Genomic DNA, 13,884 nt, shown 5'->3' on the forward strand with positions numbered 1-13,884 from the left:
AAAAAAAAAAAAAAAAAGAATATTTAATGCTCAATAAGTATGTACCAGGGCCAAGCACTGTTCCAGGCACTGAGACTTTAGCAAGAAACAAAATGGGAAAAGTCTCACCCCTTGTAGAAATTGTATGTTAATGAGGAAACACAAATAATAAATAAGCAATTAAATAAACAGAAAAAAACTCAAAGAGTTAACATTGCTAAGAAAAAATATGGAAAATGGGATAGACTACCAGGGGGTAGAAGTTGCCTCTTTAGTTAAAAGTGTTCAGGGAAAGCATCTCCCAGGAAGTGACTTGAACTGAGACAGCAGCCGGGCAAGCAAGGTCTGTGGGAAGAGTGTCTCAGAAAGTGAGGAGGCCAAGAGCAAGGGCCCTGAGATGAGGAACAGCTCAGTGCAACCAAGAAACAGAAAGAAGGTAATACAGCCCAAATGTATGGCCTGAATTGTTGGAGCCAAGCAGCAGAGACATGGCAAGAGCCAGATCATAAAGGGCCTTAAAGGCCAACAAGGGGTTTGTATTCTATTCTGAATCTACCGGGAAGCCACTGAAGGATTTTCAACCAAAGAGTGCTATTATCTGATTTACACTTTTTTTAAACAACAAAAAACTTGAATTACAAATTTTAAAATAGACCACAAAAAGTGGGCCTATTTTATTATTCTTAAATTCATTCTTTTGAAAATGTGGCCAAGTGGGGTGGCTCACACCTATAATCCCAGCACTTTGGGAGGCCGAGACAGGCGGATCGCTTGAGGTCAGGAGTTCGAGACCAGCCTGACCAACATGGTAAAACCCTGCCTGTACTAAAAATGCAAAAAACTAACCAGGTGTGGTGGCAGGCAGCTGTAATCCCAGATACCCGAGAGGCTGAATATTTTTAAGCTCCTTTGGCAAATCCAATGTTCCAGCTATATTCTTCTGCACCATCTTGTCCATCTTCTTGGCTACGGGAACCACCTCATCCTCTGTGGCTCTGGCAGGTCTTCCCCACACCTAGCCAGCTGGAGGTGAGAAGTGAATAAAGCTGAGATGGAAAGGATGGCAAGAAACAAGCTTCAGTGCTCCCAGGCTGGGCCGGGCCCTTCCTCACAAACGAAGCCCAGAGGGGCAACCTGATTCACACATTTAAAAGATCACTCTGCCTGTTGTGTGAAGAAAGTACTGGAGGAAGAGTAGGGAGGGACATGGAGAGACCAGTTAGGGAGGCTGCTACAGCAGTCTAGGCCAGAAAATCACAGCTTACACTAAAGCTGAGCTGTAGCAGCTGAGATGGCAAGGAGCAATCCTATTTTGAATACATTTTGGAATAGAACCAACAGAACTTATTAATGGGCTGCACGTTTTGGGACAGTGTTACTTACTGAGATAAAAAAGGTTAGGTGAAAAAGCAGGTTTGGGGAAGACAATCAAGAGTGCTCTTTTGGACTTGTTAAGCCAAGTAAAATGCCTTTTTGTATAATAGCTTTCACTCTTAAAATCAGTAATATGTCACATTCTCCCAATAAACAATCAAAATCAGTCAGTATGTGTGCAGAACCCAAAATGAAATATAGGCAGTAATAAATAAGCACAGCTGTATTACAAAGGAATGAGGAAACCACAGTAAAGGGAATGAGGAAGAAAATATAATAACTAATCTAGCTTTGGAGAACAGTGTTTTGACTAGATACCAAAAGGCTAAAGACAAAAAGAACTACAGGCAAGTACTGTACTCTAGTTAGTAAGTATCTTTCTCACAGTGGTATGGGTAGGAATCCTGTAACTATTTCATGGGTACACTAGGACTGAACAAGTAAATGAATTTATTGTAAGTAATGAGAACCAGGTTTCTCACTGCTGGAAAGCAGTTACAAAAAAGGAAAAAGGGAAACAAGAATGAAATTCACAGAGTTAGAATGGCATCAGAGATATCAGTATGAACTCATGGTTTTCCACATACAAATAAAGGTAGATAAACACAGAATGATAGCGGGTGTGTATGTGTGTGTGTGTGTGTGTGTGTGTCTGCGTGTATGGGTTAGGACTCATACATGTATTTCTGTCTCTATTGGCTGAAAGGACCTAGAAGCAAGGACACCCTGGAATCAACCACTTCTCTCACAGAAACCTAGTGCCCAAGTCTTGGTTTATAAATACCATTCTCCAAAAAAAAAAAAAAAAAAAGACCTAGGTCTCTTTAGAGAAGTGATTCATTCCAGATAAACCTGGAACATCTTGTGGGGCCAGAAAATCAAGAATTGCCCAAAAGATGCTGGAAGTATATCAAAGTGACACAAGAGTTGACCTAAAGGGGCTTTCAATAACCAAAGCTGAACAATTTGAGAAACAAAACAATTATAGTACTGAATTATAACCTATAGAATAAAATCCATGAGTCCATACTATTAAATGATTGAATAAATAACTAATGAGAAAGACACAACAGCTCTTTCACACAGAATAATTTCAACTAATAAGTTAGATGAAGGACATATAAAGTCACCAAAGAGTAAATACAATACGGTAACTATTTCAGGCAAGATGCACCAATAGATGCTAAAATCATCGGGTGCAAGTTTGAGGAGAAATAGTAGCACAGTCTCAAAATATCTCCCCCAAAATATTCATCAATTTAAAAATAAAAGAAAAACAGTAACTTTGAAGATGGAAACCTGGCAGACACCACCTTAACAAAATAATCACAGTTAACATCACCAGTAATAAACCAACTCAACATCATGCACCCCCAATATACTGAAAAAGGCACAATCAGAAATATCACTTCAGTGATTTTTTTAAAAAAATGAATAACGTCAATCTAATCATGAAAAAAAATTAGACAAACCCGAATTAAAAGATATCTTAAAAACAATTAACCAGTGTGCATCAAAAGTTTAAAGTCATGAAAGCCAGGAAAGTAGGAATTGTCACAGATTGAGGGAGATAGAAGGAAGAACAAATTAATGAAATGTGAGATTGGATTCTGGAGTAGAAAAAGAACAATACAGGAAAAATGGGTGAAGTTTAAATAAGGTCTACGGTTTAGTTAGCAGTGGTATATGGGAGGTCTTTGTTCTGCTTCAAACTTAATTTTTTATATTTTCTTAATTGAAAACATTACTTTTACAATAGGAAAAATTATTTTACTTATTTATCAACTTTTCCTTTCTAATATGTTTATTCAAAATTACATCACAGAGAGTGATATAAAAGGTATATGAGTAACAGCTTTGCTTACTGGCTCCTTTTGCCTCACATAGAGAGGCACAGCCTACCACAGCTCTTGCTGTAAGCATTCTCCTTAGCACAGCAACATTCATCATATGAAAAAGGTATGAGCACCATGATCAATCACTATGTGAAAAGGGCTTAGTGGCTAAGGGCTATGTTAGCCAGGGGCTCTGCAATAGGGAATGGGATTATGGGTGACTTTCCCTCCTAAATTTTCAAATAAGGCTTTAACAATAAAAATATATTTTTAAAGCAAGGCACAATATACACCCACCCTATGACCTAACAATTCCGTCTTCAAACATTTATTCTTTTTTTTTTTCTTTTTTGAGACAGGGTCTCACTCTGTTGCCCAGGCTGGAGCATAATGGCACTATCACAGCTCACTGCAGCCTCAACCTCCTGGGCTCAAGTGATCCTCTCACCTCAACCTCTCAAGTAGGTGGGAATACAGGCATGCTCTACCACCTCTGGCTAATTTTTTTTATTTTTTGTAAAGACAGGGTTTTGCCATGTTTGCCCAGGCTGGGATCCCTAAATATTTACTCAAGGGAAAAAAAAATAAAGTACACATGTCCATGATATACACAATAATACACATGAATCTCAAAATTATGCAGACCTAAAAAAGGCAAACCAAAAAAGAGTATACATTATATGATTCCATTTATATATGGTAGCTCTAGAAGAGACAAAAATTATCTATGCTGAAGGAAATAAGAGCAATCCTTGAAGGAAGATTGACTAGAAAGAGGCACAAGGGAACTTTCTGGGATGAGAGGATAGACATCTTCTGTATCTTAATCAGAATGACAGTGGCAAGATTGTATGCACTTATGAAAACTGATCAAACCATACATCTTATGTACCATATCATATGTAAACTATGCCTCAATTTAAAAGAATCAGTATTGACTAGGGGAAAGTCTGGCACAAAGATTTCATTTGTGTCAAGTAGCCAGTAACCTCTAAGTTATAATTATTCACCTAAATAAAAAGTGAGTGTTGGTAGTTAAAAAAAAATAAGCAGAGAAAATCCTGTCACATGCTACAACATGATGAGCCTTGAAGACATTATGCTAAGTAAAATAAGCCAGTCACAGAAAGATAAATATTGTACGATTTCACTAATATGAGGTACCTAGAGTAGTCAAATTCATAGAGAAGGAAAGAAGAATGGTGGCTGCCAGGAGTGGGAGGGGAAACGGAAAGTTATTATTTAAGGTACAGAGTTTCAGTTTGGGAAGAGAAAACAGTTCTGGAGATGGATGGTCTAAGGGTTGCATAGTAATATGAATATAGTAATGCCAATGAATTGTACACACAACAGGAAAAATTATTTTACTTGGCTAAAATGTGAATTTTTTTATGTATATTCTATCACAGTTTTTAAAAAACAAAATAAAAACTCTAAAATCTGGACTCATCATCTTATTGTGTAAATCAAAGGAATCATGGAGATCCATCTTGCTTGTATTCTTGGAAAAAAAAAAAAAATCAATCATTCCTTTCTGGATCCTTCTGGGCATAAGCCACAGGAAAACAGACTCTACACTTTTCTCTTATTTTATTTTCAAATCCTGGATCTACTAAGCTGTCATTACAGAAGTCTATGATGTTTGTTTCCTTCAGAGTAATGGTCCTTAATCATTCTAGGGTTACAGATGCTTTTGAAGAGTCTGCTAAAAACCACTGACCACAATTCTTCATCTGAAGATAATTAAGCTGCTTCATCTAGTTCATATATTAGGCTCTCAAAGGTTTATATTTTGAGAGGAACAAAGAACCGAATCTAACTGAATTATAGGCAGAAGTGGGAACTCAAAGCTTGCATGCAAGTCAGGCAGAGAGATGGAAGCTTCAGCCCACCTGCTTTGGAAAAACTCCATCCCACTTCCCTGGGCCTCAGTGCCATCAGCACCCTCAGCAAGCCCAGGCTGAATCTATCTACCCACCTGGACAGAACCAGGGGCCACCAGCACTACCCACATGGCTTACCTCATACTCGGAATGGCGTGGTAACCCAATCGGAAGCGGAGTTTGCTGGACCCAGCAATATCTACAATCACCTTTTCCCCCACAGTGTGCATATGCTTGAGGAGTTCAAGGTGTTCCCTGGTCACGGCCTTCAGACTGGAAATGGAGGTCCATGGTAAGACCAGCCAATGGTAACGGGCCTTCGGGTATTTATCCTTTATCACCACCACCTGCTCATCTTTGTAAACCTAGCAGAGGGACACAGAGAAGGAAACAGACATCTACTAAGAATCTTCTGTGGGTCTGGTTGTTATACTCACTAAGTCGCTTAATTCCCATAGTCTTGGGCAAATGGTTTTAGTAGCCCAGTTTTGAGAGATGAGCGCACTGAGATGCAGATAGGTTGAGTGTCTTGCACAAGTCACATAGTTCCTAAGAGGGAAATCTAGGATTCCAACTCAGATCTAGTTGACTCCAGAGTCTGTTTTCAACCACCACACCACCCAGAATACACAGAAGATGCACAGTATAAAATAATTCCCAAAGATCTAATGTAAAATATCTGTAGGCATACATAAATTCAAAAGCACCCTTCTCCAATCTAACATGACAGACTGTGTGACACACACACATGGGTTCCAGTGAGCTCTATTAGACCTGCCCCTTGTCAACCAGGAATGTAACTGAAGCGGAGCTCAAGGGCTCCTCAAGGATGACGCCTGACTGTTAATGCCAGAGCAGCACAGTACTGCTGTCACAGTATATTCTCTCTGATGCTCCCCTGAAAAGAACCACACTAAGGTTAATGCAACTTCCCTTAAAGTACCCAGAAGTTTAAAAGGGACAGGCAGAGGGGATATTCATTTGAAGAACTTAGCTTTTTCTCCAAACAATTCCAGTTGCTACCTTACTGCCAATGGGAAAAGCCTCTTGTTCTCACAGAATAGCCGAAAAAAATGAATCTCATTCAGAAAGACTGATATCCTTTGATTTCATTTGTAATTAAGACCTCTGTGGAGTGGTCATTTACAACATGAAATGTATTGAAATTCCAAAATTGTATTCTGACCTGCAATTTGGGGTCCTGCATAGAAATCTTCAAGCCTTGACTCCAGTGGCCCAGTGATTCCTAAAAAAAAAAAAAAGCAATGTAAATTGCAAATGCCAATAATTCAATTTGGCAATAGTTAATACTGTGTGATAGCAAAGTCCAACTAAACTTGGAAATAAGCTTAGTTTTTGAGAATTAAACAGGATTCACTTGACTTTATGTCACTCCACTGCCTTCCTATATTCTCTTGTTTTTGTTTTTTTTTGAGATGGAGTCTCACTGTCACCCAGGCTGGAGTGCAGTGGCACCATCTTAGCTCATTTCAACCTCCACCTCCAGGGTTCAAGTGATTCTCCTGCCTCAGCCTCCCAAGCAGCTGGGATTACAGGTGCCCGCCACCATGCCCAGCTGGCATTTTTGTATTTTTTAGTAGAGATGGAGTTTCACCAGGTTGGCCAGGCTGGTCTTGAACTCCTGACCTCAGGTAATCCACCTGCCTCCACCTCCCAAAGTGATTACAGGTGTGAGCACCTGACCCTATATATTTTTTTTTTTTTTTTTGGGGGGGGGGCTCTTGTTGCCCAGGCTGGAGTACAATGGCACGATCTCGGCTCACTGCAACCTCCGCCTCCCAGGTTCAATCAATTCTCCCACCCCAGCCTCCTGAGTAGCTGGAATTGCAAGCGTGCACCACCACACCAAGCTAATTTTTTTATTTTTAGTAGAGATGGGATTTCACCATGTTGGCCAGGCTGGTCTCAAACTCCTGACCTCAGGTGATCCGCCCATCTCAGCCTCCCAAAGCACTGGGATTACAGGTATGAACCACCGCACCCAGCCAGCCTTCCTGTATTTACAGCTGGCTTTCTAGATGAAGGCCAGAAATGCCAGAGTATGGGTCATACCTTCTTTGCCCTCTCTCACTCCAACTACAGCCTGACCAATTTTCCACTTTGACATCAGCATATGAATTACATGATCTATGAAAACCTTCTATAGATGCACAAACAACTGACCCATTTTAGTTGGTCAGTGTTAAGTACACACTGCCATTATTGCTCTATCTTCAAGTGGCTTACCTCAGGAATTTAAGAGAAAAGAACATAAAGGAAAATTCATCCAAACAACAAACAAGTGACTCTTTCATCATCGTTAATAACCCCTCCCGCATTTCTGAACTTTACAGTATACAAAACAATTAAGCAGTCATTATATTTCATTTCATCTCCACATCATCTACCAATCACACTACCCTCACCTTTTTGACAGGTAAATCTTTTCCCTTCTTTGGGGGCACCGAGCATTGGCTAGGGTTGCTCCCAGGATCCATCCCTGTACTAGGCTCAGCTTCCTGGGCAGCATCCCTTTCCATAGAATCACTGCTGCCTGATCTCTTTCTCTTCCTGTGTGTTTCCAGACCAGGGTTCTTTGCCTCTTCCTCAAACTCTACAATATATGGATAAAGTTCATTCACCATGTGGAGAACTTGGCCAGGCTGCAGCTTCACCTCTTGGTCCTTCCCAATTATGACTGAGTCAATGCTGGTGGGATTGACTCCTACCTGTGGAATAAACAATCAGAAAATGATTATAATAATAGCAATAGCACCAGTAGTAAGATAGCCACTGCTATGTTAACCACTTACTATATGCCAGGCACCTTGCCTAATGTTCACCTATATTTCTCCATCACTTCCAAACATGACAAAGAAGCCTTCACTGGCTGGCACAGACACTCTAAAGTTAACAGTATAAGAAAATTATCAAGTATAAAATGAAAATCCAAGTTATAAATACACCTACCTGCTTTACCTTGACATATCCCTTGTTACACTCTGCTTTCAACTGTACTGAAAGAGATTGGAAAAAGTTAAACACAAATGTAACAAAGAACCAGGCACTTGTTCCCATTTTCCCTAAGGAAAACAATGAAGCTTCACTACAAGAGGCAGCTGAACAGATGTTTCCTTAAAGACCTATTAGTAAACACCTGTTATGCAGGTGGCTGGAGCTCCAAATCCCACCAATTTCTAAGGGTTTAAAGCCTTCCATAAAATGTCCAACAGTTTACATACTCCCTTAGTTATTGTCAAGATCCCTATGAGGCAGCTTCAGTTAATCCCCACAAGTTTCCCTATTTCAGAACCCCTGGCCTGCTCAGGATCGCAGACTCTGCAGCCAGAAAAGAAGACGTATTTCTTCCAGCCTGGGCAGCATGGTGAAACCCCATCTCTACAACAAATACAAAAATTAGTTAGGTGTGGTGCCACGCACCTGTAGTCCCAGCTACTTGGAAGGCTGAGGTGGGAGGATCACTTAAGCCCTGGGAGGCAGAGGTTGCAATGAGTCAAGATCACACCACCACACTCCAGCCTGGGCAACAGAGTGAGACCCTGTCTCAGAAAAAAACAAAAAAAAGACCCATTTCTCACACAAGCTTGTGGCCAAGGATTAAATCAGGCTTCCACAGTTATTTTGGAAAAATAACAACGACAACTATTAGATGCCTTTAAAAGAAAAAGCAGTAAAATACACATTCCTGGAAAACAAAACTTCAGCTGGTTTTGGGTGGAAGGAGTGGAAAGAATGTTCTAGAAAGATGATTGTAGAGGCAGAACAATCTGAGCATGTGTGAGAAGTGGTAACATTAAGCATTCCTGTTCTGATAAATGAACAGGTATCTGCAGTTGAGATGGGGAGGAAAGAAGAGATACTATAGCTGTTCACCAGAGAGGACAGGGTGCCCCACATACACATGACCCTTCAGTTGCTATTGTGAGGAAGGGAACAGAGAGAGAAGCAGCTGCTGCCTCTTTATCTTGGGCCTACCCAGCTCAAGCATGGCTTTTTATCCCTCCACTTAGATTACCTTATATAGGAAATATCATAATCAGTGCTACCGATGCAGGGAAACTTTGCTGTGGAGGATCACACTCCAGGCAGCAGTGAGCATGTTTACAGGAAAAATAAGGTACATGATAAGGTTTTTTTCTGAGGGCAAGGACTTTCACGTTATTAAACCCTAAGACAAGTGCTAGATGCCATCGTCTCATAAAGATGTTACTCTCTGCGTGAGGCAATATGTAAAGGATGGCACTACCCTATCACTTCTCAGAGAGACATGGTTTCACCTGTAGACTCCAGACTTTACATCTTGCTGCCCATTGAGCAATGTCCCTGGGGAAAGCAGGGTAGGACTCAATTCCACCATCCCATGGTAACAGGATGAACTTGCCTGCTCCCAACCTTCACCTGCCCTTCCTTGAACATTACCACATTGGGAGGGCAGAATCAGGAATAAATAGGGCCTTGGTGTTGGCTCAAAGAGCTCAGTTCCAGAGCTGTATTTTTGGCAGACGATAGATTTTCCACGAAAAGCACCCAGAAAATATGCATCTTTGGTTATCACTATCCCATATAATAGGAATCTCCACATTTCTATGACCAGTTACCTTGCTGTCGAGAACATTTCTTATCAGTGATCTTGGTCTCTGGACCACGCCCAATCACAACTGCTTCCAAATGTGGAAGTCTGATTCGATGGTGCTGGCTGTCCTGTCTCACCAACCAGCACACCCGCATCACCATTCTGAGGGACAAAACAAGAGAATCACTAAAAAAATATATCCACTAGCACAAGTCCTCCATGGCCACATCCGGTGCTACCACACATGTGATTTACCAGCTGTTTGTCTTAAGGCAAGTGACTTCACCACCCTGGTCTCAATTTCCTCACCGACAAACTATGGTAATGATGGGACTCAGGAGGCTGTTGTGAAGATTAAATGAGATAATGTGGGTAAGTATTTACCTCCCTGCCTAAATCATGCTAAGCAATCAAATATTTGTTACACGTATTTTTAAATTTTTTTTTTTGAGACAGAGTCTCAATCTGTCCCCCAGGCTAGAGGGCAGTGGCACAATCTCGGCTCACTACAACCACCGCCTCCCAGGTTCGAGTGATTCTCCTGCCTCAGCTTCCCGAGAGGCTGGGATTACAGGTGCCCACCACCACGCCTGGATAATTTTTGTATTTTTAGTGGAGATGGGGTGTCACCATGTTGGCCAGGATGGTCTCAAACTTCTGACCTCCAGTGATCCACCTGCCTTGGCCTCCCAAAGTGCAAGGATTACAAGCATGAGCCATCACACCTGGCCTGTTACACATTTATTGATATGTGCTGGACTTTAGACTACATATCGACAGTCAAAGGGTGAATAAAACAGACATTGTCCCAGTCGTTGAGGAGCTTGGAGTGCAATAGGACAGGCAGATTCATATATCAATATTTACAATGTAATGTGATAAACACTACAAGAAGAGAGTAACCTAAAAATATGGCATTAGCCCAGTAAAAGGACTGACTAACTTGTGGAGAATATTTTAAAAGGCTTCATGAGGAAGGGATATTTATGTGGGGTTTTAAAGGATGAGAAGGAGTTTGCCTGCCAGAGAACTAAGGACATAAAAAAGATGTTCTCTAATGCTTAGGTGTCTTTATGTGTCTTAGGTTTGCCTTCCTTAATTGTCATAACATACTGATGTTAGAATATATTTTACTCCCATCTGCCAGGAGACAGTCATAATAAATATGCAAATCTACAATTTCTAAAGTGTGAACATGGCAATATTGTGCAATACACAACCTGCAAAATAATGGAAGTACTGATGTTCTTTTGAAAAACAACCCTATGGCCATGTAGACTATCAGTAAAAGAGAAAGAGACAAGAAATTCAGAAGAGAGATGAAGCCTCAACAACGGCCAAAGCAAAGGGGATGGAGGGCAAGAAAAGCCAGGAGCAATCTGGAAGATATACTTAATCACTGATGACATTTGGGGAATGACAAAGGAATAAAAGGAGACACTGACCAAAGACTTCTAATTTGGAAGATGCCCATTAACCAAGATGAAAAATACACAAGGAGACATAATTTGGGGATGAAAAGGAAGGTGAAGAAGGACCAACATCATATTGAAATGTAATTAGTTTAAGTTGCCTGTGGAAGATCCAAGAGTCAAGCTGTGATATATGGGTATGAAGCTCAGGAGAGGGGAATGGATTAAATGCATATATTTGAGAGGCATCAACATGTCATAAAGGCTGAGGCAAAAGAGTGGATGAGATCACCCAATGAGGTGAAATAGGGAATTATGGGCAGAGAGAACTAGCTCTTTCGGATGCCTCTCTAGACTCCAGACTTTATCAGTGCTTAAGCCTCTAACAACCCTCTCCTGGAAACGCTGCCTACAGTCAAGGCAGTACTTATGCCCTTTGCACAAGTTTTGTGTCCACAGGCAATGAAAAAAGAAACCCAATTTTTAAAAATCAGTTTTATTAACCATCTGCAAAGACAAGATAATGCAAGGCAAAGTGAGCAAATGACATGTGAGGAGATGCAAATTCAAATTAGATTAGTGTGAGTATAAAGAGGTAAAAAGCCCTGTATTAGCCAGTACAGGCTTCCAGAAACCTCCTGGTTTAGAGACGGCTAGGAGCCAAGGGGACTGATAAAAAAGAAATAGAGTGGGAGGGGCCATTCCATTTTAAAAAGCACAAGTGACAGCACAGATTTCAGCAACGGCAAGCCGTAGGTCAGGGTAAAAAGCAGACTTAGTTGGCTGAACCAGAGAAGCTGCCTCAGAGAGTCACAAGAAAAAGACAGAAGTGTTGAAAGAATACTAGGCTGAAAAGTCTAGATTTAACATAATCAAGAGGAGACAACTGCTAAGTTTTGAGCTTCACAGTGAGATAAAACAACAGAATTCAAAGAACACTTAACAGCTTTGTGTAGGCAGTCTAGCATGGAGAAATCTAGAGTCAGAGATTAGTGAGGAGGCTGTTAATATAATGTGGGCCAGAGAGGTCAAAAAGGCAGTTCAGCAAGTCTCTGTGAAGGAGGTGATACAAGTGCATCAAGAGTCAGCTATAAATCTAAAATCCTAAACCTGGAGCCTCAAATGTTGATGGTGCTACTGGCAGGTCCCACTTTTAAATGCTATGCGTTCCAAGGGGCATCTGTTTGCACTTGCTGGAAACTGATAAATGAGTAGGTAATAGGCTAAGAAGTGAAGTATGTCTTCACTAGGCATTGGGAAATATGTCATGTGGTAACTGACTACTCACACTGACAGTAAGAGAAGCCGGAAGAGAACAGATTTTGAGAGAAGGGACAGGAAGGAATCCAATGGGCAATAGAGAGCACGTCTGACAGGTGCAGGATAATAGGAACTACTCTTCCTGCCCTCCACCAATACACATACTTTATTCCCCAAAGTTCTCAAGTTACGGTGTTCCTATTTACTACTTCCTGAGAAGCTGAAGCAGTGACTGCACAATAGTTATGTAACTAACCTTAAATAATATCTTCGCCCATTTCAGCCTCCAATTCCAACTTCTAGGAATGGAGTGTTTTGGAATATGGCAAGTGCCAGAAGGCTGAGACTTCCTGAATCTTCAATCCAGTCCCTCCAGTAAGACTCCATAAACTGAAACCTCTATGACAGTAGAGGTCACGCCCATTTTTGCTTATCAATATATCCCTAGCACCTAATCTAATACTTGGCATACAGCAAGTATGCAATAAATATTTATGAGTGAATGATCAAATGATATTTACTCTTTACATGAGAGTAATTAATAGAGTTATCCCAGTTTTCTTTCCTTCCTCCTCTCTCCCTTCCTTCTATGGCTCTTCTTAGGATGGAATGCTCTGTTCCTCTCTTTGGGCAATCCCATCCATTCTCACATCTAGATGGATCCCAATTCTCTATTTTTCAACCCAAAACCTTTTTTTTTTTTTTTTGAGATGGAGTTTTGTTCTGTTGTCCAGGCTGGAGTGCAGTAGTGCGATCTCGACTCACTGCAAACTCCGCCTCACAGATTCAAGCGATTCTCCTGCCTCAGACTCCCCAGCAGCTGGGGTTACAGGCATGGACTACTACGCCTGGCTACTTTTTGTATTTTTAGTAGAGATGGGGTTTCACCATGTTGCCACGCTGTTCTGGAACTCCTGATCTCAGGTAATCCACCCGCCTCAGCCTCCCAAAGTGCTGGGATTACAGGCATGAGACCCAGTCCAGCTCTCTATCTTTCGTTCTAGAGTTGAGGGGATTAGTTAGAAATTCTGACTATTCCTTAAAAAACTCAAGTGATCTGATAGACCACACAAGGCCAGAAATCAGGTAACCTCAAATAGTGCTGTCCAGTAGAATTTTCTGCAATGATGGAAATGTTCTAAACCTGAGCTGTCCAATAAACTACCCACTACATGACAATCAAGCATCTAAAATGTACCTAGTACAACAGAAGAACTACATTTTTTACTTAAATTTAAAAAATGTAACTTAAAGTTAAATAACTCCATGTGGTTAGGGGGTACCACAATATCAACCACAGTCCTGGAAACCTGCCCAACCCTATTCCATCTCAAGTCCCTCAGGCCTGAAGTTAAACTCATCATGTCATAATCCCACAGTGGTTATGAATTTCACCTCCCATTCCTCTTCACAGAACTAGTCCCACTTGCCCATCCCTGTCTCTCTTCTTTTCCTCTAGAAACACATATATACTGGCATAGCTGCTTTGTGCTCTGTCCAATTACATTTTGCAGATACTGCATTTTTTTTTTTTTTTTTTTTTTTTT

At 40.9% G+C, this 13,884-nt stretch overlaps 1 protein-coding gene across 8 annotated transcripts in view; it reads right to left on the reverse strand.

Annotated features, from left to right (window-relative positions):
* Positions 1–13,884, reverse strand: part of APTX (aprataxin) — a 22,146-nt gene that overhangs the window by 2,313 nt on the left and 5,949 nt on the right. For 3 of the 8 annotated variants that reach the window (XM_017548320.2, XM_037745624.1, XM_017548322.2), the window contains 5 exons: positions 9,691–9,827; positions 8,042–8,088; positions 7,498–7,800; positions 6,258–6,317; positions 5,210–5,436 (listed from right to left, as the gene is read on the reverse strand). In XM_017548320.2, coding sequence (XP_017403809.1) covers positions 5,210–5,436; positions 6,258–6,317; positions 7,498–7,800; positions 8,042–8,088; positions 9,691–9,826 — 773 coding nt within the window. In that variant the 5' untranslated portion in view covers position 9,827. Of the gene's footprint in view, positions 1–5,209; positions 5,437–6,257; positions 6,318–7,497; positions 7,801–8,041; positions 8,089–9,690; positions 9,852–13,884 lie in introns of all 8 variants that reach the window. The other 5 variants (XM_037745627.1, XM_037745625.1, XM_017548324.2 and 2 more) reach the window with 4 other exon arrangements.

Source organism: Cebus imitator, unplaced genomic scaffold (assembly GCF_001604975.1).
Source record: "Cebus imitator isolate Cc_AM_T3 unplaced genomic scaffold, Cebus_imitator-1.0 Scaffold206, whole genome shotgun sequence".
Classification (NCBI taxonomy): domain Eukaryota; kingdom Metazoa; phylum Chordata; class Mammalia; order Primates; family Cebidae; genus Cebus; species Cebus imitator.